General features: G+C 57.9%; 4 protein-coding genes across 4 annotated transcripts; 1 reads left to right on the forward strand and 3 right to left on the reverse strand.

Annotated features, from left to right (window-relative positions):
• The first annotated feature begins 28 nt into the window (after nt 1–28).
• Nucleotides 29–9,334, forward strand: BSPRY (B-box and SPRY domain containing). The gene is made up of 6 exons (XM_048325975.1): nt 29–102; nt 690–788; nt 1,721–1,951; nt 3,359–3,384; nt 4,508–4,632; nt 8,703–9,334. The coding sequence occupies exons 1-6, from the start codon at nt 79–81 to the stop codon at nt 9,227–9,229; spliced, it is 1,032 nt and encodes a 343-aa protein (XP_048181932.1). The 5' UTR covers nt 29–78; the 3' UTR covers nt 9,230–9,334.
• A 1,274-nt stretch (nt 9,335–10,608) lies between these two features.
• Nucleotides 10,609–11,762, reverse strand: HDHD3 (haloacid dehalogenase like hydrolase domain containing 3). The gene has a single exon (XM_048325856.1). The coding sequence runs from the start codon at nt 11,475–11,477 to the stop codon at nt 10,761–10,763; it is 717 nt and encodes a 238-aa protein (XP_048181813.1). The 5' UTR covers nt 11,478–11,762; the 3' UTR covers nt 10,609–10,760.
• A 225-nt stretch (nt 11,763–11,987) lies between these two features.
• On the reverse strand, nt 11,988–19,945 carry ALAD (aminolevulinate dehydratase). Its single transcript, XM_048325855.1, has 12 exons — nt 19,846–19,945; nt 16,492–16,633; nt 16,266–16,316; nt 15,479–15,575; nt 14,961–15,096; nt 14,446–14,529; nt 14,168–14,256; nt 13,838–13,893; nt 13,016–13,103; nt 12,502–12,588; nt 12,248–12,377; nt 11,988–12,168 (listed from the first exon to the last, which is right to left on the reverse strand). Exons 2-12 carry the CDS (start codon nt 16,602–16,604, stop codon nt 12,095–12,097), a joined length of 1,005 nt encoding a protein of 334 aa, XP_048181812.1. The 5' UTR covers nt 16,605–16,633; nt 19,846–19,945; the 3' UTR covers nt 11,988–12,094.
• A 2,474-nt stretch (nt 19,946–22,419) lies between these two features.
• On the reverse strand, nt 22,420–24,925 carry POLE3 (DNA polymerase epsilon 3, accessory subunit). The gene is made up of 5 exons (XM_048325887.1): nt 24,854–24,925; nt 24,649–24,724; nt 23,887–23,972; nt 23,114–23,232; nt 22,420–22,638 (listed from the first exon to the last, which is right to left on the reverse strand). Exons 2-5 carry the CDS (start codon nt 24,712–24,714, stop codon nt 22,478–22,480), a joined length of 432 nt encoding a protein of 143 aa, XP_048181844.1. The 5' UTR covers nt 24,715–24,724; nt 24,854–24,925; the 3' UTR covers nt 22,420–22,477.
• Nucleotides 24,926–27,459: the final 2,534 nt, after the last annotated feature.

Raw genomic sequence — 27,459 nt, forward strand, 5'->3', positions numbered from 1 at the left:
CGGGGCGGAGCCGAGCCGGGAGCGCCGAGCGCGGCCGGGCGGAGCCGCCGCCGCCCCCGCGGCAGGTGCGGGCACAGCATGGCCCGGGCCGAGCGGCTGCGGGTGAGCGGCGGGACCCCGGCCCGGCCCGGCCCGGCGGCTGAGGGGAGCCCGGGGCGGGCGGGAGCAGAGGGACCGCGTGGGTCTGGGGAGTTCCGGCGGGACGGGGGGGTCCCGGGGGGTGTCCCGGGGGGTGTAAGGGCTCCTGGGTGGTATGGGCGTCCCTGGGGGAATGTGGGGGTCGCTGGGGGTGTGTGGGGGTCCCTGCGGTGGTTTGGGGCCACAGGGGACTCTGGCGGGATGTGGGGGTGCCTCGGGAGCTGTGGGACCCTGGGGGTCCCTGGCAGGGTGTGGGGTCCCTGGCAGAGCGTGTGGGGCCGTGGGGGTGGTTCCCACGGGGAGCTGGGTTCTCTGGGGAGCCCCTGGGGGATGTGGGCCCACCCAAGGATGGGGATGGGGGCTCTGCGAGGGGCTCCTGGCAGGTGTGGGGCCCTGGTGGGGTGTGGGGCTGTTCAGGGGTCCCCCGTGGGGAAGGGGCTCTCTGTGGGGTGGTGCAGGGGGAGCGGGGAGGTGTGGGTGTGGGATGGCTGCCGAGGGGCTCGGGGCCCCGTCCAGGCCCGCATCCCTCACCCCGCTGCTCCGTGTCCCAGAACAAGCTCGTGGAGCGGTGCGAGCGGCTCCAGCTGCAGAGCGCGGCCATCGCCCGGCACGTGGACGAGGTGCTGCCTGCCAAGGACCAGGGCGTCCTGGTGAGTCCCTAGGCTGGCCCAGCCTGCTCCCTGCTCGCCATTCCCGGCAGGGATGTTCAGCTGCCGGGGGGGGGATCATCGGGATGCGGCTGTGGAAATGGAGTGCCAGGGTGTGCCTGCAATTCCTGCTTCATTTGCCTGAAAAATGTGCACAGTCAATGGTGTGAGTGTACAGCAATCAAGCATCCCACTAGGATCAGTGCCTTAGAATTCCTGGGTTTATTTGTTTCTTGCTGTCATTGAGGATGGGGACAAAGCACAGTGATGGAATCACAGAATCCCAGACTGGGTTGGGTTGGAAGGAACCTTAAAGACCACCTAGGTTCCAACCCCCTACCATGGGCAGGGACACCTCCCCACTATCTCAGGCTGCTCCAAGTTCTATCCAGCCTGGCCTTGGACACTTCCAGGGATCCAGGGGCAGCCACAGCTTCTCTGGGCACCCTGTGCCAGGGCCTCCCCACCCTCCCAGGGAACAATTCCTTCCCAATATCCCAGCTAACCCTGCCCTCAGGCAGTGGGAAGCCATTCCCTGTGTCCTGTCCCAGGCTCTTGTCCCAAGTGTCTCTCCAGCTCTTCTGGAGCCCCTTTAAGCACTGGAAGGGGCTCTAAGTTCTCCCTGGAACCTTTTCTTCAGGCTGAACATCCCCAGCTGTCTCAGCCTGTTCTCATGTTTCTCACCACCAGTGAATCTATGGAGTTTTGCTGAGGGACAGGACTCTGATCCCTCTCAGGTTGTCACTTAGGTACCGGGGCTGGCTGAGGAGGCAGTGGGCAGGTTTGGGACTGGTATCATGCCAGTTGCTGTGGCCTGGGCTCAGTTAACAGAGCAGCACTAATGCCTGAGCCCATGGAGAGCCAGCAGAAGCAGCTGGGGCTCTTCTTGGGGCTGGAGCAGGGCTGATGCTCCTGCTGTGTCCTTGCCGTGGCAGAGCGCGGCCAGCGCGGCGCGAGAGCTGGTGATCCAGAGGCTGCTCTTCGTGGGGAAGGCCTGTGAGAACGAGGAGCAGCGGCTGCTGGAGAGGGTGCACGCCGAGGAGGAGCGGGCGCACCAGAGCATCCTCACCCAGCAGGTGCACTGGACAGAGGCTCTGCACAAGCTGGGTGCCCTCCGCACCTACCTGGTGGACATGATCACCAGCCTGGATGACCGGGGCCTGCTGGTGAGTACTGTGAGTCAGGGAGCCCAGAACTGACCAGACTTTTTGTTATGGGATTTACATGTGGTGTTCAGCAGCTGCTGTGCTGACAGCAGGGACATGGAGGTGGACAGGACGTACATTTGCAGGTCTGGCTCAGGGAACCTCCTTGACCTGGTCCTGATAAGCCCCTGTGGTTTCCTGGTGGTTCCCAGAGCATCTGCTCTGCCCGATCCTGCTCTTGCTTGCAGTGAGGTCCAGAACCACCCAGGCTCAGGTCTCCAAGCTGTGGGCTTGTAGCTGCCTTTAGGCTGGACAGCCAGAACAGCTCTGGGTTGAGAGCTGCTCTTGCAAGTGTTGATTGTGCCATCCATTTTCTAGTCTTGTGTGCAGTTTTAATCAAAACTGACCCTTGGAAGCACCTGCAGCTCTGCTGGAAAGTCCCCATGTGTTGCCTGGCTTAGCTCTGTTAGGGATATTTGCCGTGCAAAGCAGCCTGTGCTTCCCCTTGCTCAGTTCCTTCTCTGGTTATTGAATCATCTGGGTTCACCCAAGTGATTCCTCTCATTTTAGATGTGAGCAGGTCTGCCTTGCACCACCATGCTCAGCCTCTGCTTCCCACGTGTAACTTTGTGAGGAGGGGAACAGCAGCTCGGCTTGGAAAACAGACCCAATCCCATGGAAAGAGGGCAGATGTTCCTTTGATGGGAAAGGCAGTTTCTGTCTCAGTGTGCTGGGCGGTAGCTGCACCATAAAGAGGAGAGGCTGGAGAGCAGGATCCATCAGCTGCCTGTGGCAGAGAACAGCCACACCCTCAGTTTCTCCTTTTGGAGAGGAGTTCGGGGATCATGTGTTCTCCCCCTTGGACTGTTGGTGTTGCTACTCGTGCCTGTCTGGAATCAACACGTGCCATGCCACAGGGAAGCTGAAGGCATGCAAAGTGCTCAAAGTGGGTTTGAGCAGGGATCAGGTATTTTCTTACCACTTTGCTGTATCTTGAGAATGCCTCATGCCCGCCAGGTACAGAAACAAGTGGGACTGACCGTGAGGTCACCTGACTCTTGGCTTAGTCCCTCTGCAGCCTCCCTCCTTTGCTGAAAGCCCTGGGGTTGTTTTCTGGGAGCACAGGCTGTTCCTGCAGCCTGTCCTTGTGGGGTGGGGCAGAGAGGGGACAGCAGACAGTGCCCCAGCCACATGTGCAATGTATTGCCTTCAGCCATTCCCACTCATTTTCTGAGTTGGGAAGTGCTGCAGCTGAAGAAAACGGATGTTGGATGCTCCCGCTGCTCCCCAGGGCTGGTGTTGGGGTGAGGGGTGGCTTCTCTGGGTCAGGAAGGGGGAACACTGCTCCCTGGGTCCCAGGTTTGCTGTGTTTGGGGTGTCATCTGTGGGGATTTCAGCTGTGATGACTATTTCTCTCCTTGTCCCCAGCGTGCAGAACAAGAGATCTTCGAGAGGTCAGTACCCAGCTGCTCCTGGTCCTTTCCCTGACCCTGCTCCAAGCTTTGCCTGCTCCTGCTCCACACCTGCATCCTCACAGCTCCTGTGCTGTGTGCTGTGACTCAGGCACCCCATGACACCTCTTTTGTCCCTTGTGCTGCTTTTGTTGTGGACAAGGACAGAGCGCAGAGATGCCGGCGTGGCCTCTTGTCTCTGCTCCATGTGCTGCGCTGCACCTGGAGATGCTCCATGTGCTTTGCCAGAGCAGCAGCCCTTGCTTATGGGAGAACTCCTCCAGCTCCTCAGAAAACCACAGGACTTGCTGGGGGATGGAGCAGGCCTGTGCCAGGCTGTTGGCAGGAGGTGGGATGCTCTCTGCTCCATGCTAGGGGTGGCTGGCACAGCATCTCCCCAGCTCTGCATGGGCAGGGAGAGCCAGGTGCAGGTGTCAGCGTCCCCAACAGCCCCATTGGTGACACCAGGCTGCCCTTCCTGAGGAGGCACCTTGGTGGCTGTGTTTTTATTTAATCTATTTAATTTTATTTAAGGAATTGATTTCTGTGGCTGCTGCAAGGGTGCTGGCCCTGGCTGCGCCGTGCTGCCCAGAGGGTCTGTGGGGGTATTTGTGCCTGTGGAGAGTATGGAATGTGCCACAGCACATCCCCAGCAGCCTGTGCCACAGCCTGTCCTTAGAACCATCAGTTCTGTGGGTGGTGCAGGCCACAGGAGCCAGCAAACCCCTGGGTGAAACTTGGTGTCCTGGCTTGCGCTGTGCTCAGACTGTGGGGCTCTGGCAATAGAGGGAAATCTGATTCTCTCCCTGTTCATTGTGCTCCCCTGGTACCCTGGTGGCTGCTCTCAAACACATTTATTTACCCTGTGTCTGCTGAGTGAGGAGCTGTTGACTCAGGCTGCTGGGATGTGTTTTACAACACTGCAGCCCTTTCACGAGGAACTGTGAGCAAAGCCAACTGAAAGTATCGCTCAGGGTGAGAGCTGGCCCAGACACCCCTGCTGTGGTTTCTCTGCAGCCAGAGCTCCTCTTTAACCTCTGCCATACCTCCTTGTGATCTTTATAAACACCTCCCAGCACAATAAATCATTGTATTTTGAAACAACTCTTGTTTTCCTTTGCTATAGGACAGAGGTGGCGGAGGGAATCTTGGAGCCACAGGAGTCCCTGAAGTTAAACTTTAATCAGACCTGTGTTCAGAGTCCACTGCTGCATCGACTGTGGGCCTCTGCTGTGCTCTGCAGCCTCGCAGGTCAGTGTCTCTCTCACATCTCACGTGCTCCAGGGATTCCTGCACCCTCGCTCGTGTTGTGCCCAAAGAAACACCCTCGTGCCGTGTCAAAACTCCCTCATGCTGTGTCCTGCCCCTCTGCTCTCCCAGCCCCTGCTTGTTTCTTGGAGCCCTCCATTCAGGGAGGTGGCAGCAGCAGCTGTGCGAGGTTTAGGGGAAGCAACAGCTCCAAGCAGGCTGTGGCTCAGGGAAGAACTGGAGTTTGAAAAGACTGTGTGTGTTTTATCAGCTCTGTGGCTTTAATGTTGTGTGGTTTCTTTTGCTGTTTCCTGGGTCTCTTGGTGACAGCAGTGAAGCTGATGCTGCTGGGAGAGTCTCTGTCACACAAATCTCTGTTCACAACGTTTAGCATCGGGCTGCTGGGGACTTTGAGAGGGTGATTTCATCTGTGAGATGTCTGTGAGAGCCTGACCAGTGCAGGGAGCAGTGAGTAGATGGAGCAGCTTTCTGATCACAAGCTGAGATTGTGGCTGTGCACGAGCTGGTGGTTCTAGAGGTGTTTGTGCTGTGGCTCAGCTCTTGCTGTACAGCTGAGGCTGCACTGGAGGCATTTGCCAGGCCCCTGACAGGCTCTAGGACCGGTTTACCTGGTTGGTGCTGGCTGTGTTAAGCAGGGAAAGACATTTTTCTTCTGGCTATGATGTGTTTGGATGGTTGATTGTGAAATGTTTGCTTTTACTCTGGCTTTCAGTCTGTTGTTAGAGTATTTCAATTGTATTTTTTGTTTCTCAGAGATGGCAACATCCTTCATAATTTGCCTTGTGAACAATCCCTAGGGTGGTTTTTCCAAAGCTTCTGTACAAACTTCTGATTTCTGCTCATCTTGCTGTGACTCTGATGAGCTGTTTCCAGTTTTCCCTGTTTCCAGGCCTCCCTCCAAGGTCTGCACTTCAGGCTTTTACTGCTCTCATGGTTTCAAGTGTTAGCTTGAGAATCTGTGCCTGCCAAGCACTACCATCATATGTTTCTTCTACTGCAAACTCTGGTGTTGCTCTCCCTTTGTGATTCATTTCCCTCTTTGGAATCTGTGAGTGCTGGCAGTCATGGAAGGTATCCCTACAGGGGGTTGGGACTCAGTGAGCTTTAAGGTCCCTTCCAACCCAAATCACTCTGTGATTCTATGCCACCCCTGCAGTGGTGCACTGACAGTGTCACACAGAATCCCAGAGCTGTTCAGGTTGGGAAAGACCTCTAAGACCATCAAATCCAACCTGTGATCACCACCTTGTCACCCGGCCCAGAGCATTGACTGCCACATCCAGTCATGGCTTGGACACCTCCAGGGGTGGTTATTCCACCACCTCCCTGGGCAGCCCTTTCCAGTATTTACCAGCCCATTCAGTGAAGAAATTCTTCCTGAAAGAATCAGTTGAGCAGGTTCTCAATGTTCAGAGCCATGGAGTCAAGCAGGAAGCCTTTCCATAATTTTCTTTGTTGTGACACGGAGATTTTCAGGATTCCTCTCCCAACAGCATCCTTGTGAAATGTAATGACTTTAAGGCATTTGATTCTTGTGGTGGGTGTGCTGCTGCACTTACTACACAGGAATTTCATTCTGTTTGGGTTTTTTGAGCGTGTGGTTACATTTCACGTGTCCTTACTGCATGCTGAGGATGCCTGGTGTATCCTTGTGGATCTCTGCAGTCCACAGTCTGCCCTGGACCAAGTCTTAGAGATTTATTATTAACTGCAGAGTGGTCTGAGCTTTCCTTAAGACACAGGAACGTTAAGTGTCACTCTGTGGTCCTTTTCCCAAAGGCAGGTGAGCAGGTGGCTGTCTTGTTTATTTGCCTGAAAACACAAAATTCCAAGCCTTGATGGCTCGTTCCCTAACCTCTCAAAAACTTGGAAAGCAGCAGCAAAAAGGCCTCCATTTCACTCTCAAAAATAAATACGATTCCTTTGATGCCTTCACTTGGCATCCAGGCTTCTGCATCACTTCTGTTTGGGGTTGGCAGCTTCTTCCTTGCACCACGAGATGATGTAAATCTCCTGGCACCGTTTTGGGAGGGATCTCGGTTCATGGGAACTTGGATTTTTAAAAGCAGTCAGATGTGCTGCAGCTCACACAAATGTGCTCCCCAGAGCTGTTAACCATGGGAATTTAATGTCCCAGTATCCCTCATGTCCAAGGCCACCCCGATGGATGCAGGACACAGAGAAAATAGACTTGGGGGCAAGATGAATTCCTGGTGGAATCATTCATCAGGATTGTATGTTAAAATCCAGATTTAGTCATGACAAAATACTTGTGTGAGAGGCAAAATTTGCTGATCTGAACTACTCTGCTGTTCCTCTGCCAGCACTTCCCCTCCCTCAGATGCTCCCCTGGAGCTGCAATTCCACAGCAAAGCAGCGTGGGTGTCACCAGGGTGGTGTTTCCCTGCATGGACCACCAGAATGCAGCCCTAGGTTAGCTGTGTGTTGCACAAGAGGAGGTTTAGTGCCCTCCTTCTGCCAGAGGAAGATAAAGTCTGGTGCTGCTCTGTTTTCTATGAATTCAGAGCAGCATTTGGCTTCCTGGAAAGCCGCCCTGCACTGAGCAGAGCAGCGTGGGCAGCCCCAAAACCCTGTGGAGAGCTCAGGTTTGGCTGCTGCGTGGGGAAATAAATCATCAGATGAATGAGGCTGGCAGCTCCTGCTGAAGGAAATGCTGGCTTCAGCTCCTCTTTGGGCTCACTCTTGCTTGCAATAACTCCTATTTAACATGCACAGGTGCGTGGCACTGACTTGCAAAGGGGTAATTCAGCCTCGGTTCCTCTGCTAGGGAGCACCTGGGCAGGTGCAGCCTGAGGCAGCCCTGGAGCGTTGCTGCTGCTGGGTGCTGTTTGCTGTTAGAGGGATGCTGACCTGGGTCCTGGAGCAGCTTGGGCTCTGGGATGACCCTGTTCAGGTCATCCTTTGGTTCTTTAAGGGCTCATCCTGCTGTGTGCTGGATGCTGAGCAGAGGGTGTTGGGCAATGGCTGGTGCTGGCGTGACAGGGTAGAGCTGCTGACAGGGCTGGGAGAGCCACTGACTCACCCACTCCATCCTTGTTTCCATGGTGGTTTAAAACCTAAAATTAATAAAGTGAGGGTGGGAGAAGGCAGGGCAAGGAGGGGCACCTGCTGGCAGGAACTGGGTCTCCTTGGGAGCAGGTGAGTCCACTGGGCATCAGCTTCATCCCTGCTTCACAAATTTAGGGAGTGAGGGACACACTTGAGCAGTTCCACAGTCTGAGACACTGAGGGGTCTCAGGGGGAAGCATGCAGCCAGGGCAGGGCACCATGATCTTAGAGGTCTTTCCAACCTTAACAATCCTAGGATTCCATGATTTTGAAGTGGTGCAGACCCACAGTGGGTGCAGTGTCCTCCGGCCAACCTTGTTCACCCTGGGCTGCTGCTGGCGGGGTTTGTGCAGCTGGGTCCCCCCTTCTTTCACAGCAAAGCCAAATCCGGGAACAGCCATGCCACCTCCCCCCACTGCTGTTCCCAGCACCTCAGGGTGGGTTGATCAACACCTGGGGCTTTGTAGCAGGAAAGAGATTTCCCTGCCCAGCCCTCTCCAGTCCTGTTTTTCCAGCTTTGCAGGTTTTCTGCACGAAGCCCTCCCATTGTCGCCAGGCTCTTGGCTCCCCTGGGTGGGGGAGGAGCAGCCAGGTCCTGCTCACCCACTGAGGGGGTGGGAAAGGACAGGAATTGAGACTTGGATCTCTCCCAAAAATGGGGTGCATCAAACCTGCTGAGTTCTGTTTTGTGGGGAGTCACACCAGGGTCAGAGAAAGAGGAGCAGGGCTTCTAGTGCAAGGTGGAGAGGTGTCTGGTGAATGTGGGCTTTGGTGTCTCTGCCTTGTTCTGGCCCTGGCTGAGAGGAGAAGCTGTGGCACCCAGCCTGAGTCCCCAGCACTGTCACCGTGGGGAGCAGATGGGGCCCCAGGAGCGATGTGTGAGGAGAGGGTGGTTGCACTTGTGTTCCTGATGGCCATGACTACCTCAGGTGGTTCAGGTGGTGGCCACCGAGTCAGTGCTCACCACGTGGCTTCTCTTGCAGGCTCACAGGAGATTCACATTGATGAGAAAACCCTGAGCCCCCACCTCAGCCTGTCAGAAGACAAGAGAACCCTGACCTTCAGCCCCAAGAAAGCAAAGGTGGACTCGGACTGCCCTGAGCGGTTTGACCACTGGCCCAACGCTTTGGCCACTGCACCTTTCCACTCGGGGCTCTGTGCCTGGAAGGTCAGCGTGGAGCAGAGCTGTGCCTACAAGCTGGGGGTTTGCTACAGCTCCGTGCCCAGGAAGGGCTCTGCCAACGAAGGCCGCCTGGGCTTCAACGCTGCCTCCTGGGTGTTCTCGCGCTACGACAAAGAATTCCGGTTCCTGCACGCGGGGCAGCCGCAGCCCGTGGAGCTGATCAAGGCCCCGGCAGAGATCGGGGTCCTGCTGGACTTTGCAGGGGGAGAGCTGCTCTTCTACGACCCCGACTCCTGCGCCATCCTCTTCTCCCACCGCCAGGCCTTCCCGGAGCCCGTCTACCCCGTCTTTGCCGTGGCACACCAGAGCATCTCGCTCGCCCCGTGAGCGGCCGTGTGTGACTGTGCTCTGCACAGTGCCCGGGGGAAAGGAGCCTGGGCAGGGCTGTGGGCTGTGTACAGGGGCCTTCAGACAACACCTGCCTTCACACCACACCTGTTCCTCGCGTGTTTTCCGCAGCTTTCCTCCCCTCCTGGAGCCTAAACCCCGTGCTGGGGTGAAGGGTCTGGGAATGCCTGGCTGGGCCAGCTGCTCTTAGGTGAATGGTTTAATTTCTGCCCCACCAAAGGCAGCTTTCCAGCCTGTTGGTGGGCTGGAGAAAGGGAAGAAATAGTAAGAGGTATGTATGGAGAAATGGCAGGGAGGAGGCCCGTGGAAAGGAACATACTGTGCTCTACAACTCCCTGAAAAGAGGGTGGAGCCAGGTGGGGGTCACGCAACAGTGAAAGGACAAGAGGAAATGGCTTCAAGTTGTGCCAGGAGAGGTTTAGGTTGGATAGTGGAGAAAATTTCTTCACTGAAAGAGTGGCCAGGCATTGGCACAGGCTGCCCAGGGCAGTGATGGAGTCACCATCCCTGGAGGGGTTTAAAAGGTGTTGTGGATGTTGCACTTGGGGACGTGGTTTAATGGTGGCCTAGGCAGTGTTGGGGGAACAGCTGGACTCCATTTTAAAGGTCTTTTCCAGCTGAAATGATTCTGTGATTCTCTGACTGGGACACAGCTGGAGGCACTTTTGGGGGGAGCTACCCCACTGCAGAGCTGGGACAGTGCAGGAGGCTGCCCCTGTGGGGGAACCATGCTGGGACTGGGGCACTGCTGAGGGGCTGTGGCCCTGTCTGAGCAGAGGAACAAGCAAAGAGAAGCAGAAAGAAACCAAACCTGAGTGTCCCAAGGGAGTGGGGTTTGAATGTAACATGGTGCAAACACAGGGAGCTGATGGCAGCAGGCAGGGAGGAAGGAGAGGTGGTGGCCTGGAGTTGAGCCAAAGAACGGGGTTTTAAATGGCCATCTTTATTTCTCACTACCCAAATCAGTAAAGTTAATTGGCAATTCATTAAGTGAAACTGCCCAACTCCAGACTGTTTTGCCCATAGCAGGAGACCTGCAGGCACCTCCTGCCTGCCCACTGCTGTTGGGAAGGGGGAGATGTTGGTGAGGTGGCAAAGCTGGGGTACACTGAGGGGTGCAGGGCCTGGGCAGGGGTGTCCTGGGTGCTCTGTGTGGGCAAACCTTGCCTGGGACAGGGCCAGCACTTGCACTGGGGGATGCTTGAGCCCGAGAAGGGATAAACCTCAGTATTTGCCTCTGTCTCCTGCCAGAATGAGCCTCTGGAGTAACCCACTCGCAGCCCCATTAGGGGAAGACACCACTGCTGACGCCCTTCTGTGGTGTTCTTAAGAGCCATGAAACACATCAGCAGCACTGCTGGGTGTCAGAAATGTTTTATTGCATGAACACTCCTGCTCCACAGGCAGCTCGGACCTGCTTGCCGCTCTTCCCTGCCCATCTGGCAGCAAGAAATCCCGTGTCAGGACAGTTCAGCACTCGGCAGCAGCACTGGACCCCTCCGAACCGCAGCTACCCCTTCTCGATACGAGCCAGGAGGTGGCTGAGCGTGGGCAGGACGTGCTCGGGAGGCAGCTCTGGCCCCTCGCCCTGCCCGGCCGCCCGCAGCAGGAAGCTGTGCATGCCCGCGGCCCGGGCTGCCCGGTAATCGCGGCTGTAGTCATCCCCGATGTGCGCCGCCTGCTCCGGGCGGACCCCGCCGAGCTGCAGCGCCTGCTCGAAGATCCTCCCGTCCGGCTTGGCGAAGCCCGCGGCCTCGGAGGTGAGCACGAACTCGAAGTGGTGCCGCAGGTCGCACTGCGAGAGGATGACTTCCAGCCGGTTGTCGAAGTTGGAGACGACTCCCATGCGGAAGCCGAGCTCGCGGCACCGGCTCAGGGTCTCGGCGGCGCCCGGCAGCACCTCCCAGTTGTGGGAGCCGCAGTAGTCGCGGTAGAGCTTTTCCGCCAGCTTCGTCAGGGCTGCCTCGTCCTGCACGCCCGAGAGCCTGAAGCTCTGTTTGATGACATCCAGCCACCACTGCCGGGAGCTGAGCCCCTGGCCGTGGCCGTAGTTGGGGAGGCGCCGGCTCTGGGCTCCGTACACCTCCCCGAAGGAGCGCGCCAGAGCCTCGGGCTGCACCTGCAGCCCATGGGCCCGGGCCTCGGCCGCGTAGCTGTGGCCCACGGGCTGCCGCAGCCGCAGCAGCGTGTCCTTCACGTCCCACGTCAGCAGGCGCAGCCTGAGCATGGCCTCAGCAACGCCGGGGACACGGCTGAGCCAGCTGCTCCCCGCCGTGCCAGTCACATCGGGGGGCTGCGGGCACGCCAGCCCTTTGTCCACCTCAGTCCAAGTGTCGGTGTCCCTTGGGGGGTGCGGGGGCTCAGGGCCCCTCTGGGGTCAGCATGGAGACGCGGCAGGGAGGGCAAACCCTGCTCCGAGTCCCAGGGGCAAAGGCTGCCAGGCCGGGGCAGTGACACTCCCCACGTGGCTGCTGCAGACGGGGCGGGCGGGGGCGCCGGGGCTGGATCCGGGGTGGGGGTCCGGGGCACGGCCGGGGTATGTGGGGAGGGCGGCCGGAGCGGGAGCGCCGGTGGAACGTAGGTGCAGACTCGCGGTATCCCCGCGGGTCTCCCGGGGCCCGGAGGTGCGGGGCGGTCCCGGCGCTCACCGGGCCGAGCTCCCGGTGCGCGGGGGCTGCGGGCTGGGGGTGCGCGCGGCGCCGGGACCCACCTGCGCCGCTGCCCGGAAATGCCGCCCCTCCCGGAATTCCCGCCCCCCCGGAGAACCCTCCCATCCAGGAGAACCCTCCCATCCAGGAGAACCCTCCCATCCAGGAGGACCCGCCCCGGCCGCAATGGCGGCGCTCAGGGCCGGCCCGCCGCCTCCCGCAGCCAGCGCAGCAGCTGCGGTGTGAAGTAGGTGATGATGATGTCGGCCCCTGCGGAGAGATGAGATGCTGGAACCAGCCCGGGGAGACACGGGGGGATAGAGGGGGGGCACGGGGGTCGCAGCCTCACCTGCGCGCCTGAAGGCCGTGATCGCCTCTTGCACCGCCACCTCCAGGCTGAAGGCGCCGGCCTGCGCCCCGTGCCACAGCATGGCGAACTCCCCCGAGACGTGGTACACGGCCAGCGGGTGCGTGGGGTGCTGCGGGAGCGGGTCAGCGGCGGGGACAGCAACCCCGCACCCCGCCGCGATGCTCCAGCGCCCGTCCCGGCACACAGAGCCCACAGCCCCTCCCCAGAGCCCTCCCTGCCAGCCAGGAGCTCACCCGAGCCTTGACGTCCCTCACGAGGTCCAGATAGAGCATCGCCGGCTTCACCATCAGCATGTCCGCACCCTCCCGCACGTCCCGGTCCTGCCATGGCAGCGCGGGGACAAGAACGGGTTGTTTTTCCGCAGCAGTGTGGAGCCGGTGGTTGTTTTCTCAGGAGGGATCACAGGAGGCTGTGAGCCCCTCATGGGGAAGGGGGCTGGTGCTCCCTCGCCACACACGTGGTGCCCGGGGAGAGCTGATGGCTGCGTGTCCCTGGACCTGACACCCCAAGCCACAGCAGGGCACAGGGACAGCAACCACACAGCTCCCAGTGCCCAGTCCTCAGGCACACACTGGAACCAGCTCTGCCAGGCTGGAGGACCTTGTGTTTCTTTAACTCATGGAAGGGAAAGATCCTTGACCATTTACCTCCCACCCTCTTGCTCTCCCCAAGCCCTGCTGGGTGTGATCACCCAGCCCCAGTGAGGGTGTCCCACCCCACAGCCATAACCCCACACCCCGCACTCACCACGGCGCGCATGGCCAGGCCCCGGGCGCCCGGGGGCAGCTGGTAACAGCGCCGGTCCCCAAAGGCGGGTTTGGACAACGCCGCGTCCCTGCACAGGAACAGAGGGCAGGGGGTGGGTGAGGAACCCCTGCCTCCCACCTCGTGCAGCTTCAGAAACACGAGGACAGGCCAGGACAAGCATCTGAGTCATTGAGCCAGAGAAAGGGGGCACTCCCGACCCGATTCAGCACCCAGGGATTGCCCTGGGAGGTCCTACAGGCCCAGGCTGGCCCTGGGAGCTGTTTCAACACCCACTGCCCTCCCCATGCCCAGAGTCTGGGTAAAATTGTGTCAGACTCTTTTCCAAGGTTGGTTCCTCGGGGATACCCCACTGGCGTTAGGCTGTTCTTGGGACAAGGTCTAACAGCTGACTGCCCCTGTGGGGCAACACTGATTCCTGTGACTCCTGACCGCTCCTGAAAGCTGCAGGCAGCTCTCTCCCTGCCTGCCTTGCCACCAGCACCCCAGAGGAGCAGGTGAAGGGTGGGATGGAAGATCACCCTTCAGTGACCTTCCCGCCAGCCAGCCCCCTCCCCTTAGTGCTGAGAAACTGCATGATGCAGCTTTTGCATGGAGAGGGTACAGAGCTGCTCTCTGTGATCCTGAGGTACATTTGTCTCCTTTTTGCATGGAGAAGTAGGAGAAGGGTGCTGCAAAGTGACCAGTGTGGCCCCAGGTATGGCCCAGGCTCTGGGCAAGCCCCTTTCCCAAGTAACTCCCTGGGAACACCCTCCCAGCCAGCCTGGCCCCAGCTGGGCACACCTGGCTGAGGGACAGACCCACCTGAAGGGGCCGTACAAGCACGAAGCGAACTTGGCGCTGTAGCTCATCACTGAGACCTGCAGGGCAGACAGGGGCCGTGTGGGCTGGGAAAGCTCAGGACAGCAGAGATTCCCTCCCACGGCTGCTTTAGCCTCCCCCTGCCAGAGGCCTGGCACCTCACCGTGCCTGGACCCAGCCAAGGACATTCCCCTCCTGCGTGCGCTGGGGCAGGGAAGTGCCCGTGGCACCAAGGTGGGGGTTTGCCCCTCCTGCCACTCGCCCTGCCCCACGGTGCTGCAGCCTCCCATGGGTGTGGCTCCTGCCTGTGGCACACGCAGGTCCCTGGCTCACCTTGTTGCCCAGGTCGTTGGAGATCAGCGCCTGCTTCATGGCCGCGATGCGCCCGTCCATCATGTCCGAGGGGGCCACGATGTGGCAGCCTGCAGGGACGGACAGGACGGGGATGTTGGGAAGCACCCGAGGCTTTGGCGCTGCCAGAACAGCGCGGGGAGGGCAGGGGAGCACTCCCTGTTGGAGCCAGGCCCAGTTTGCTTTTGGGTCTGCCCAAAGCCAGAGAGGGGCAGCTCTGTGAGAGCCGAACTGGGGTGTCACTGCCCGGGGCTCCCCACCTGCTTTGGCATAAGCCAGCGCCACCTCTGCCAGCCGCTGGCAGCTGAGCTCGTTCTGGATGGTGCCATCTTCACGCAGGATGCCTGGGAGACAAACCCGGGGTTACACAGGGGAGGCACAGCTGGTGCCTCAGTCGCCAGGGCTGTGTGGCTCTGGGGACAAGCTCAGAGCAGCAGTGGGCAACTCAATGTGTTAAGGGAGGTGGATGAGGACCAGGAGCCCTCCAGGGACTGGGCACAACATGTGGGTGCTCCATGGAAGGGAAGGCAGAGATGGGGGACACGGATGGGTGCTCAGACTCAGGTGGCCTGAGGGAGGGTCTGAACCAGCTGTGCCTCCCTCCCTGTGGTCAAAACCCAGGAGAGGTCACCCAAGCTCAACTACACCAGTACAGGGAAGCCAGGTCTTGGAGCAGGAGCTGGCCAGACCCTCAGCAGAAAATGACAAATCCCAGAGGCTCCCAGAGGCAGGAAAGGGCCCGAAGTGCAACCCAGCCCCGCAGTCAGGTGCTCACCGCAGTGCCCGTGCGAGGTGTAAGGGCACAGGCAGACATCGCAGGCAATCAGCAGCTCCGGGAAGGTGGAGCGGATCTTCCTGATGGCCTGGATGGCAGGAGTGCCCTCGGCATCAGCAGCAGAGCCTCTCTCATCCTGTGAGGACAGAAACATCTCAGCGTGCACAGCTGACACTTCCCACCGGCTCCTCTGTGGCCGCAGCTCTGCCCAGGAAGCACTTCCTGAACTGTGGGACCCTATAAGGCCGGATGGTGTGACCCCAGTGAGGGAAAAGGGCACTGGAGAAGCTGCCTCTGGGCAGCGAGGGCAGGTTTTGGGGTCACCTGCAGAGCTCTGGGGGCTTTCTGGGTGCCATTGCAATGTCCCATCCCCATCTGCTGTTCTATTCTAAGTGGGCTGTAAGCACAGCCAGAGACGCCAAACCACTCCTGTTTGATCAGGAGACCCCTGCTGCCCAGCCCCACACTGCTCTGACAGCCCTGTGGCTACCCCAGCATCCCCACACACATGCACTGACCTTGTGGACCTTGCTGGGCACCCCAAAGATGAGCACACACTTGAGGCCGTCTTCGACGAGGGGCCGCAGCATCCCCTCCAGCTTGTTCACCCCATACCTGAGCAGGGCAAAGGGAAGCAGCTGCCAGGCACCCAGACCTGCTCCCTGGGGAGAGCTGGCCTGGGACTGGGATGCTGCTCTGGGAGCAATCCAGCAGCACCAGGCAGTGGCTGGAGGTACAGAGGGAGTGTTGCCTGAACACTGGGAGGAACAATCTGAGGCCTTATCTGAGCTCCAGGAGTGCTGTCTGCCCGGCAGGGACACTGCTCTGGGAGGATGGGCATAGCCTGCCCTTGGATCCCTTATCTTGGTGTCCCTGTTGCAGATCCAGCCCCCTTTCCCATCAGAGCACCCCTGCCCAAAGCCCTGCTAATGTGGCAGCAGAAGCAGACAGGAGCTGCCAGCGCAGTGGGATCCAGTGCAGGAGCAGATCCCACGTCCTTGCAGAGGTTTTCTGGCTGCTCCTGTTCACTTCCGGCCTCCCTGTGTGCCCAGCCCACACAGCCTGGGAGTGCTCTGGGACAGAGCCAGACCCTGGTGCTGTCCCTCCCTGTGCTGATACTTTTCCAGCATTCCCTGCATGATTCCCTCCACTCCCTCAGTGGATGAACATTCCCACTTTGCCTGATGCTGGGAGATCTCCAAAGCAGGAACCAGAGGGTTGGAAGCCTCGCCCATGGCTCATGCTCAGGGCATAAATCAACCCTCCTCACGGGGCACAGCAGCGACTGGGGGGCTGGATTCATACCTGGCTTGTCCAGGAAGGCTGGGAATTGGCTCCACGGCATCAGGGCTGTCACTGTGGGAGGTGGATGGGACAGACATGAGGACTCGGTGTGAGAAGGAAGGCCCTCTCCCACACGTGTGCACAGGGACTCTGAACCTATCTAAGAGCTCAGGGGGCCGCAGGGATGGCCCCAGCCAGGCACCCTGAGCCAGGTCCATCCCTGCCCCGAGAGCTGGGGCTCACTCACGTGACAAAAATGGGGTAGATGAGGTTGGAGGCGTCGAAGGTGGTGGCCGTGCACTGCCAGGAGCGCAGCACAGGGTGGAAGTAGCCACTGTGGAGAACGGAGTCTGCCTGCATGGTGGGCTCTGCTGCCAGGGAAGGAGACTCTGAAACACCAGAACAAACCAGCAGGGTCCTGGTGAGCTGCTCACGTTGGCACACGTGAGGAGGGGGCTGGGATCCAGGCAGCCACTGCAGGACTGACCCATCCCATGCCGGGCCATGAGCTGCAGCCCAGGCAGCTCCACCCCACCTACCCCAGGCACCCTGGGGTGCTGCAGGACCCCCAGCAGCAGTCACAGCACGGCCCTTCCCATTAACAGGGATGTCAGTGACTCCTCCCCACAAGCCCCCCCAGTTCTGTGTATGAAACCCCCATTTCCAGCCACTGACAACCTCCCCCAGCAGAATCACGTTCACCCCCCACAGGCTCCTTTCCCTGAGCCCCACGAGGGTCATTCTTCATCCATTTTGCTTTTCCTTAGTGCTGAGAAACTGTGTGATGCAGCTTTTGCATGGAGAGGATACAGAGCTGCTCTGTGTGATCCTGAAGGTCCCTTCCAACCCAAACCATTCCATGATTCCGTGTAGCACAACACATTTATGGCCGCAGTGTGAAGGTGCAGTTACAAAGAGTAGGGGCACTGCAGGAGAGGGGCAAGGGATCATCCTGAGGGCTCTAAAGCTATCACACAACTTTCACAGTTACACAGCTCCAGTGGCCACTTGCTGCTGGATAAAGAAAACCGTGGAGTTGGGCAAAACTGATTTCAGAGATAACAAAACTTACACACAAATCAATCATTATCACTATCTCATGGCTGAAACGTCTTCTGTAGCAATGTTTTCTTCTCTAGCAGACCTAGTAGTAATTCTGTGATTCACCATTAAGAATTCCATTTCCATGAGGGCTCAGTTCCCACCACCATGCTGCTGGTGGATGCGATGGAAGGGGCTGTGGGAAGGGAGCTCTCCTGGGACGAGGTGTTTGGCTGCAGTGCAGAGGAACAGCTGTGCAGAGCAGCTCCAAGGACTTCTGCTGGCTGCTCACACGGGGCCACATCCCCTGAACACCCCGTGCAGAGGAGCTGGGGTGCCCTGGGAGACAAAGCCAAGTTCCTGCTGGAGAACATGGATTTTTGGGAGCTGGAGCCTGAGGGAGGTGGGCAGGAGCAGAGCTGAGAGGGTTCTGGAAGAGCAGGCGGATTCCTGTGAGTATCCTTGGCAGGGCAGGGCTTCCCTGGGGAGGGAATCCCAGGAGGGATTTCCCAGGCAATAAACCTCGCTGACCCCCCAACCTGCATCCAATTCTCCCCAGAGAACAGAGTGGGATCAGAGTCTCTCTGGAGGCACAGCTCACAGCACAAAATCCAGGGGACAAAGTTTTACACCAGCACCCACGACACCAGCCAGTAACAGAGCTGGGCAGGAGATGGCTCAGTGCTTCTGGAAAACCTTTAATATGAGGTGTTTCACCTATTTTATACACTCAAGACCCTTAAGATGTTCTAATATGGAGCCAAACTCTGTCCGTCAGAGCACCCCAGAGCACAGGACACTTGGAACAAAGGGGAATTGTATTCAGTCCAGGGCTGGAACAGAGCCTCTCATACCCCAAAGAATCACTTCTGCTTGGGGATGGGGAAAGGCCCCTCTTGGTTAGAGGCTTACATGTATAAAAACCCTGAATAAAAACATCAGGTGGTGCTCGTGGGGGATGCAGAGCAGCTGACGGGCATGCTGGCAGCGTCATGGCATCCCTTGGCAAGTAATTTTTAGCCCTTGGAAAGCTGCCGCCTCAGTCTTTACTCCAGGGAAGGGGACAGCCCCCGGGTGAACCGGAGCTGGCAGCTCCAGCAGGCGCCTGGCTCCAGGCAGGGCTCCAGGCAATGGCAAACAAAGGGCTCAGTGAACAAAACCCATCTCGAGAATCCAAAAAATGCTTTAAACAGTTAATCCCACCAGAGGCACCTGCCTGTATGGGACAGATAGAGGCCACAGCTCCAGAAACTGCGCGCTGGAGCGAGGAGGGGCCGGGACCGGGTGGGATTGCAGTGTGGAGATAAGAGCGGGACCGGGTGGGTCCCAGGCTGCTGGGGCAGGTCCTCCTTCCCAGCCCCACGTCCAGGACAAGCTGCTGCCCACGCAGGGCACCGGGGTGGCACAGCCGGGGACATCGGGGAAGGAGCGCAGGGACGCGGAGCGAGGGCTGCGGGAGTGTGCAATGGGGACGTTGCGCCGCTGCGCCCCGGGCTGGGGCTGCTCCCCCCGACATCCCGCAGGGCTCCCGGCAGAGCAAATTAACCTTTCTTCAACATCCAAGGCCCAAACCGGTCTTTGTAAAGCTCTTCGCTCCGTGCGCTCCGGAGGAGTTCAAGGAGAGCTCGGCAGCAGAGCGGCTTCACCTTTGCTCCTTCTCACTGGGACCAGCCCAGAGCCGCAGCAGCCGAAGCCGCAGCTGTGCCCAGCCCGTGCCCGCGGCAGTGCCCGGGTGCCTCGCTGCTCTCGGGGGACGCGCAGCGACTTCCCAGCGGGAGAACCCGGCACACGCCGGGCCTCGGCACCGGCACCAACCGGACAATTTTCGGGGATGGGCTGGAGCCAGCTGCGACGCTGCTCCGGCTCCCGACAGCCCCCCACGAGCTGGAAGTGTTTGTTCCCTCTCGTCTCATCTCGGCAGCAAGCTGTGTCCCAGCATTTCGGGACACACAAGCCCACGTGGCCCCAGCCTTCGCCGCACAACCATTTAGCTAAATCCCAGGGACATTTAAGATCCCAAAATCCCTGCTGGGAACGGACTGGGGTGTTCTAGGAAAGTGGAGCTCCCTAGGCAGACAGCGGAGCTGTGGGTTAATTAACAGCCAGTAACGAAGGCCAAGCAGGGTTAATTAAGAACTACCAAACTGTTAGGGCAGGTTTCCTATTCCACGATGGAAACGGGGATGCTCAGGGGTCTGGAATTACACCCCAGGACAAGCGGGAGTTCAGGACCGACGCCAGCTCGCAGCATCACACGTTGCTCGGTGCTTCCCCCGCCGTTGCCACGGTTACCGAGCAAAAACCGAGCAAAAACCGAGCAAAAACCGAACAAAACTGAGCAAAACCTGGGTTGTCCTTGCTGCGTTACCCGGGGCTGCCCTTCCTGCCTGCACCCAAGCGCGGCCGGGGCCCCGTCCCTGGAGTCATGCCCCGGCAGTCTTGCAAGGGAGCGGGGTCGGGGACCGGAGGAGGGGCAGACACCCCGGCCCCAGCTCCGGTCCCCGCTCCCAGTCCCATTCCCAGCCCCATTCCCGGTCCGGTTCCCGCTCCCGGCACTCACCGATCGCCGCGTCCGCTCCGGCCGTGCGACAGTGCCCGCTCTATTTGCATAACCGCGCCCCCTAATCAGCATAGCCCCGCCCCCGCGGAGGGGCTGGCGGGAAGGCTCGCGCGGGGCAGCGCGGGAAAGGCGGCGCGGGGGGCGGGGCGGGGATGGGGCTGCGGGGCGGGGATGGGGCTGCGGGGCGGGGATGGGGCTGCGGGGGCGGGGATGGGGCTGCGGGGCGGGGATGGGGCTGCGGGGGCGGGGATGGGGCTGCGGGGCGGGGATGGGGCTGCGGGGTGCTGCGGGGCGGGAGGCAGGCTTCCGGTGCGGAGGGCCAAGCAATCCAGTTTTGGGGTGCTGTAGGGGCACCTGGAGCCAGGTTTGGCGGTGCTGCAGGGGAACTCAGCCAGGTTTTTGGGGTTCTGGGGGGCATGGAGCAGCGTTTTGGGGTGCTGGGGTTTCATGCAGTCCAGTTCTAGGGTGCTATGGGAGGAGCTGGAGCCAGGTTTTAGGATTCTGGAGTGGCTGGAGCAGGGCACTGGGGTGCTGTGAGGGTTTGGTTTAAGGAGCACGGCTGAGAGGCTCTGGCGGTGTGGAGCAGGGTTTTGCGGTGCTGCAGAGGGACCTGGAGCTGGGCTTTGGGGTGCTGGGGGTCTTCCAGGCCTAGGGAAGCCCAGACCCCTGCCTTGGTCTCTCAGAGCAGGGGACATGGCCAAGATGAAGTTTAGTGCAGGACGTTCTGCAGCTCCCACACCAAAGCATCATTCCCTGACTCACTCCAGCGCAGAAACCCTGGATCCAGATCCTGGATCTTCCCCCCCCAGCCTAGAGCCTGTCCCTGGAGCGAGGGTGAGCTGAAGGCTCCTTCCCCCAGCAAACATCAGCACTCCAGCCTCACTTCTGAGACCTGGAAATCCCCTCCTTCTTCACAGTCTCCACAATTCCCTCCTTCCTCTCACAGAGGCCAAGCTGCAGCAGCCTTCATCCTCCCCTCATCCTCCTGCACTGTCAGCTGCTCCAGAAACCATTTTCCAGAGCATTTGCTGCTGCCTTGGCAGCATGCTCCCATCCCAATTATGCAACCACAACCTGCTCATTTTATAACTGACCGAAATACGAGACTCCATTTCTGTAAAAAAAAAAAAAATCCGGCTTTTATTTAGATCTCGTTCCCTTCCGGAATATGTACCCCAGATATGTGCTGAGGAGAAAAAAAAAGAAAGGAAAAAAGCTGGAAGGTCGGTGTTTGTCAGAGATGTTGGGAACGCATCATCAGCTCAGGCTTTCCACAGCCTCACTGAACGCCAGCAGAAAGTAAAACAGCAGAAAATCCGTGTTGGTTCAGTTCTTTTCAGAAGCTGGGCTTGTGTGCGTGTGAAAATCCAGCGTGCCAGAAAAGCAGCAAGGCAGGGTGGTTCTTGTGGGTGGGTCTGTGACCGTTGTTTGGTGGAAAGGATCCAGGATTCCTCACAAGTGCTATTTTAAAACTGCACATCGTCAAAACTTGGGGGTTTTAAATGAACCTAAAACTTTCTGAGGGAGAAAGGCATCAGCACTAACAGTTCAGGTGGAAAAGCACAAACCTACACGAGCACAAGGGATACCAACAGCTTCTTTCAACTCTTCTTTCTTGCAGGAGCCTTTTTCTGAACCCCCACGGGCCCCTGGCTGGGCATGTCCTGCCCCTGCTGCCCTCCCAGAGGCATCTATGTCCCTGGAATGACCAGTGAAGGCTACAGAGGGACCTTGGATGGAATTAGCTCATTCCAGCTGGGAAAAGGGGAAAAAACATCCACCACGATTCACCACTCTGTTCTACCACACTTCAACTTGCTCCAGGGGCTGCTCCTGCAGGGAACAGGCGAGACACCAGACCCCAGTGCCACCAGTGACCTGTCACACCCCCAGCACTGCACAGAGCCACCTGTTTCCAGCCCTGCTCCTCACTGTAGCCCCTCATGGTGCTTCAGATTTTAAATCAATCTCCTCTTTGTCTCTCAGGGCTCTCAAAGACACTTTCAGTGTGCCGTTTACATTGTCAGCACTGTGAGTTTTTTGGCTTTGGGTTGGTTTGGGTGAGTGAGTGAGTAAACTCATGGTCCCTGTACAGCCAGCCTGCGCTGCTGCTCAGGCTGAAGGACACAGTGTCACTGTCACAGTGCAGCAGGGGGAGAAGGCACAGCCAGGATGCAAGGAAACAAAGGAAAAAAAACAACTCACTTGGATCAACAGCTTCAACGTGCAGCTTCCAAGCCTCTGGACATCATCATCTGTGTTCTACACCCCAGAAGTGCTCTATTAACGATCTACTGGATTCAGCCCCTCATACTCAAGAGTCTCATGTTCTCCTGGCCAGTTTCTGCACTGAGCACTCACCAGTTCTTTTTTCTCCTCTCTTTCAGAGCCAGCCCAGCATCAAAAGCCCAGAGCCTGGGGAGGGCCAAAGCGCTCCAGGCACGGGGAAGGAGCCACCCTGCCACGGGAAAAGCCTCAGCACAAGTCCTTTATGTACAAATTAAAGGCCAAAAGGGACAGGCCACAGAGGGGCAGCACAAAGCTCTACTGGAAACACGAGGGGACACAGCAAGGTTGATTTACAGCGTTTATATCCCTCTGAGCACACCCCAGCCCCTGCCCACGAGCGAGCTCAGTTGTCCACCTCTTCCTCATCGTTTTGTTCTTCCTCCTCCATCCTTTCGTCATCGTCATCATTGTCCTCCTCTCGGCTCTTATCTTGCTCCTCCGAGTCTGCCTTCTTGTCTTTATCTTTCCTGGCCTCTTTCTTTCCTTTCTGCTCACGCCTGTAAACTGGAGGAGAGGGAACAGTGAGGGGTTGGAGCTGGCATGGACAGGTCAGTGGCTGAGGTCCAATGTCCACTTGCTCTCCCGGCTTTCGAGGGGAGCAGGGAACTCAGAGCACAACTCACCCTATGAGCTGAGCTGTGCTGAGCAGCTCCATAGGAAATCAGGTTAAATTTCAGCAGAAAAATGCTGAAAAGGACGCAGGAGGTCACATTTACAGGCAGCACCTACGGCTTTCCTTAGATAAACATAATAGGGGAGTGAGAGCAGATGAGACTTTCTCAATCCTCATCAGTTGTGCAATAATGTTATCCCAGTCCCGTTAAGGTGCACATTAGTTATTCCCCAGGCAAACTGCAGTGTAGGATGCTGGGCAAAGAGAAGAGAAACAAGACAGGCAATAAGTGTTGCTTGTCCAGCGTTCGAGGAAAACAGGACTCGCTGCTACTCAGAGTCCCTGGACACCCATGGAGCACGGTACCTTCCAGGGACTCCTTCAGAGGGGCCACGAATCTCTGGAACTCCATCTCCTCCATGGCAGAGAGCACGTCCCCGGCATTCAGGGTTTTCCTCTTCCCCTTCATGGCAAAGTTATTTGCACTAGGCAGAACCAAAAAGAGAGGTAATTGGAAACTGTTGTCAATTCCATCTTATTAAAGTCACCAGCAACTTAAAAAAGCCATCTCCTAAACAATTAGGGGTTTTTTATCACTTACTAACAGAGGTTTGAAACACTTCTCTGTTTACACTGGCTAGCTGTGCTTGCCCACAGTGTTAGTTTCTGCTTGCACAGACCTTTTCCACAAACAGGAGAAGGAGAAAGCCTGAACCTTGGCTGTGATAGTTCCACACAGCCCTGGAAGCACCTGACACCAGAGAAATGGTCCCCGCACAGCCGAGCCACCCCAAAAATGTGACTGTGTCCTCTGTGGCAGCTCTTGCCCTAACACTTCGTGTTGAGGAGCCTGAAAAGTGAGTCAGGTGCTCCTGCCTTTGCCAGGAAGGCTGTGCAGCCACGCTCTAAGGTTAATGGCAGTTTGGGACCCCTCCTTTTGGGACATGTCTGTGTCCAGAGCCCAGCTACCTTCCCATGGGCTGCTCTGAGCAGTCCAAACCCACCTGCTGCAGCCTGGCAGACTAGTTTATTTATATAAACAGACAATACAGAAACAAACACTGGGAAAGAGTCCCCAGGCCAGCAGAGAGGTGAATTATCAATCAACTGCCCCAGTGACTGCTGCACCAAAGCCTTACCATGATGTTGCATACAGCACAAACACACTCGCCGCTCGGGAGATCGCACTCCGGGCTTCTTTGGAAATATTGACTCCATCAGGAAGCTGAAAAACAAGTCCAACTTTTATCAGAAGCTGCTAGAAATGACTTAAACTCACATAATTCATATTCCAGTTCGTTAAGGCACGCAGAGGACTCAGAACTGGGAACTGCTCTTGGGTGCTGTCACAGGAGCTCTGCTCCCAGCTGGAAGCTAAGGGCAGTAGGAATGTGTCCCTCAAAGGCACCGACTGAGCAGAAGCCCAGTGACTCTGGAGTCTGGGGTCTGGCCACTGTCTCCAGGTAACTCATCCTGTGACTACCCAGCTCCTGACACCCCTGCCAGACCCAGATCCACTCAGCAACACCTCACAGCTCCAGACCAAACATACTAAATTAACCGCTGGGAATTATTCTGGATTTTTATATAGACATGGACTTGTGCGCTGAGGTTTTGGGGGGGGCCTGGTTCTGACAGTGCCACTGCGGGAGCTGTGCTGGTGGAGCATCCCTGCGAGTGCTGCAGCCCCCGGTACCCGAGGGGGAACGGCGCCAGGACAGAGCCCCGCGGGCGGGGCCACAGCACGGCCGGGGCCGGGGCCTCCCGGGGCCGGATCCTCCCGGGGCCGGGGTCTCAAGAGGCCGGGATCTCCCGGGGCCAGGGTCTCAAGAGGCCGGGATCTCCCGGGGCCAGGGTCTCCAGACGCCCCGCTCCGCTGGGCCGCGGGGCCCGGCACCCACCGCCTCCTTGATGATGCGGGTGATGACGGCGTTGGGCAGGTTCAGGTCCTCCGGTCTCTCCGCCATCCTGGGCCTCCTGCAAGGCAAACGCGGCGTCAGGAGCGCGGGGACAGGAGGGATCACGGTGGGACGCGGGGATCCCCTCAGGACACGCGGGATTCCGGGGCTACACGGGGGATCCCGGCCCGGCCCGGCCCGGCCGTACCCAGCCCGCGCTCCGCCGCCGCCCCGCCCGCTCCCGGCGCGCACCGCGGCCCTGCCCCCGGAGCGGCGGGAAATGGCGGCGGCGGCGTGAGGGACAGGGAGGGAGGGGAAGGGAATGGAGACGGAGAGGGGGAAGGAGCAGGACAAGGAGGAGGGGGAGAAGGAGAGGCAGGGATAGGGATAAGGGCAGGGATAAGGCAGGGATAAGGACAGGCGTAGCTATAGGTGTAGATGCAAGTGTAGGGACAAGTGTAGGTGTAGGGGCAGGTGACGGGATAGGGGGCGGTGTAGGAGTACGGGTAGGGACAGGGACAGGTGTAGGTGGTGGGACAGGGGCAGGTGTAGGTGGTGGGACAGGGACAGGTGTAGGTGGTGGGACAGGGGCAGGTGTAGGTGTAGGTGGTGGGACAGGGACAGGGACACGTATAGGTGGTGGGACAGGGACAGGCGTAGGTGGTGGGACAGGGACAGGCATAGGTGGTGGGACAGGGACAGGTGTAGGTGGTGGGACAGGGACAGGTGTAGGTGGTGTTACACCGCAGGCACCAGCAGCTCGCGGGGCCTCAGGGGCTCTCGGGGCTGGGAGCAGAGCGAGGGCACAAGGGGCAGCCTGGGGAGGGGGAATTGGTGGAGCCCTGGGGCAGAGCTGGTGCCCGTGGGAGTGTTACCGAAATCCTCCAAAATCCTTTGGATGAGTAAGATTCCCTCTAATGCTGTCTGGTGCTGTTAGCAAGTAAGGCATTACTGTATCCTTGGGTGACAAAGTTCCAGCCTCCACACCGACGCAGATGCAAAACTTTTTCACTAATTTATACATCTTTAGCAAACAAATTAATGTTCATTGGTTCTAAGTTACATAATTCTCTTCATTACTTAGTGTTCTATCCACTATTGGTTATTAATTTCTCACTCTTCACGTTAATGTGGTCCGCATGCCTTATTCTTTTTATCATCTTTTTTCTCAGACAGGAAATCACCAGCTTTCCAGGCCTTAATCTCCTCTGCGTTTTCTGGTTACTCCAACCCCCTTGGACTCTTGGAGGGTCATAAATTTAAGATCCCAGATGTCCAATCTACAACTCCCTTTGTCTTTGTTTATTGAAGCTTGGCAAGGTTAGTTTTAGCAAACTTGAGGTTTTGGTGATTTGATGATCAAAGTAATTGTGAGAGCCTGTGAAGAAACTTAACTGATGCTGGTTAAAAGTGGGCACTGCTTACAATTAATTAAAACAATTAGTTAGGAAAGTTACATCATTTCCAACAGGAAATAACAGCTGTTTTCCCCCACACTGGTTTCTGGCCTCTTCCCTCGGTGCTGTGTGAGGGCACAGGGTGTGTGAGCTCCTCCATCACTGCCCCCCTGGCTCCATGCCTGGCCTGAACCCCGTAATTCCATGAGACTTTATCGCTGTTGATAACCTGACCAGATAAGTAAGCTCAGAGCACAAGAAAGCAGATTAATTAGGTGCTGTGTTGGGGTGATACTTGAAACTGTGAGCAGTGATTGACAGTGCAGCTCTTTCCCATGGAAAAGGGCAGTGTTATTGTTGTGGGGAGAGCTCACAGAAACTTGTGAGCCCAGGAAAAGGTAATTGTTGTGGACATAACGCCGTGCTGGGAGAAGCCCACACTGAATACACAAGGGCCAGGCCTGTGTGAGCCCTGGGTGACAGTTCCAGTGACTGGATTAATAAACACCATCCCTGCGTGTACAAACCGTGTCTGAGTTTCGTTTTTAGCTCCTTTTCCTGTGCTCTGTTGTTAAGCCTGGCTGCTGTGTGTCCCTGGGCAGGTGTAGCAGTGCTGGCAGTGGGGAGGGTGCACTCACACCGTGGCAGATTGAGCTGTCATGACAGTGACCGTGACAGACTCGGCTCCTGGACTCGCTGCTGGCTCAGAGCTGTTGGAGCCTTTGGGAGCTGCTGCTGCTCATTTTGGTTTCTGTTTTTTAGAGCGTGAGGTGTTTTTGTCCATGAATTGAGAACCAGGTGAGGCGGTGGTGTGGGACTGCCCAGGGAAGGGGGGGGATGGAGCAGAGCCAGGGATGGGGCTGCCCAAATCCAGGGGTATGGCCCAAAGCTGCCCCACTCACCAGCAAAGCCTGGGCTGGGACCATCCAGCTCCGTGCGTCTTCTTGACACACCAGACTCTCCTCCTTGGTCACTGGTGTGAGTCTGTATTTGTTTTTAATTATTACAGTGTCTGGAGGTTGGTACACTGAATCCCAGGAAGGGACTTCAAAGCTCATCCAGTGCCACCCCTGCCATGGGCAGGGACACCTTCCACTGTCCCAGGTTGCTCTAAGCCCTGTCCAACCTGGCCTTGGGGTGGGATGAAATGAGCTTTAAGGTCCCTTCCAGAGTCTGTGACTCTGTTCTGTGACTCTGCACTGATGTCAGGAGATGAACACTGTGAGCTTTAAGCCTGCAGTGAGGGTGGGCACTCCCTTAGCCTGCTTGTTTTTCACAAAATTGCACCAAAATGTGACATTTACGGGTTAGCTGCAGGCACAGAGCTTACCCGGCAGTGCTTGTACTCCTCAGAACCCACTGTTGGTACAGAGGGGCTTGAATCTCACTTGACTTCTGTGGAAATGACACTTCAGTA

Source organism: Corvus hawaiiensis, chromosome 21, assembly GCF_020740725.1.
Source record: "Corvus hawaiiensis isolate bCorHaw1 chromosome 21, bCorHaw1.pri.cur, whole genome shotgun sequence".
NCBI lineage: Eukaryota > Metazoa > Chordata > Aves > Passeriformes > Corvidae > Corvus > Corvus hawaiiensis.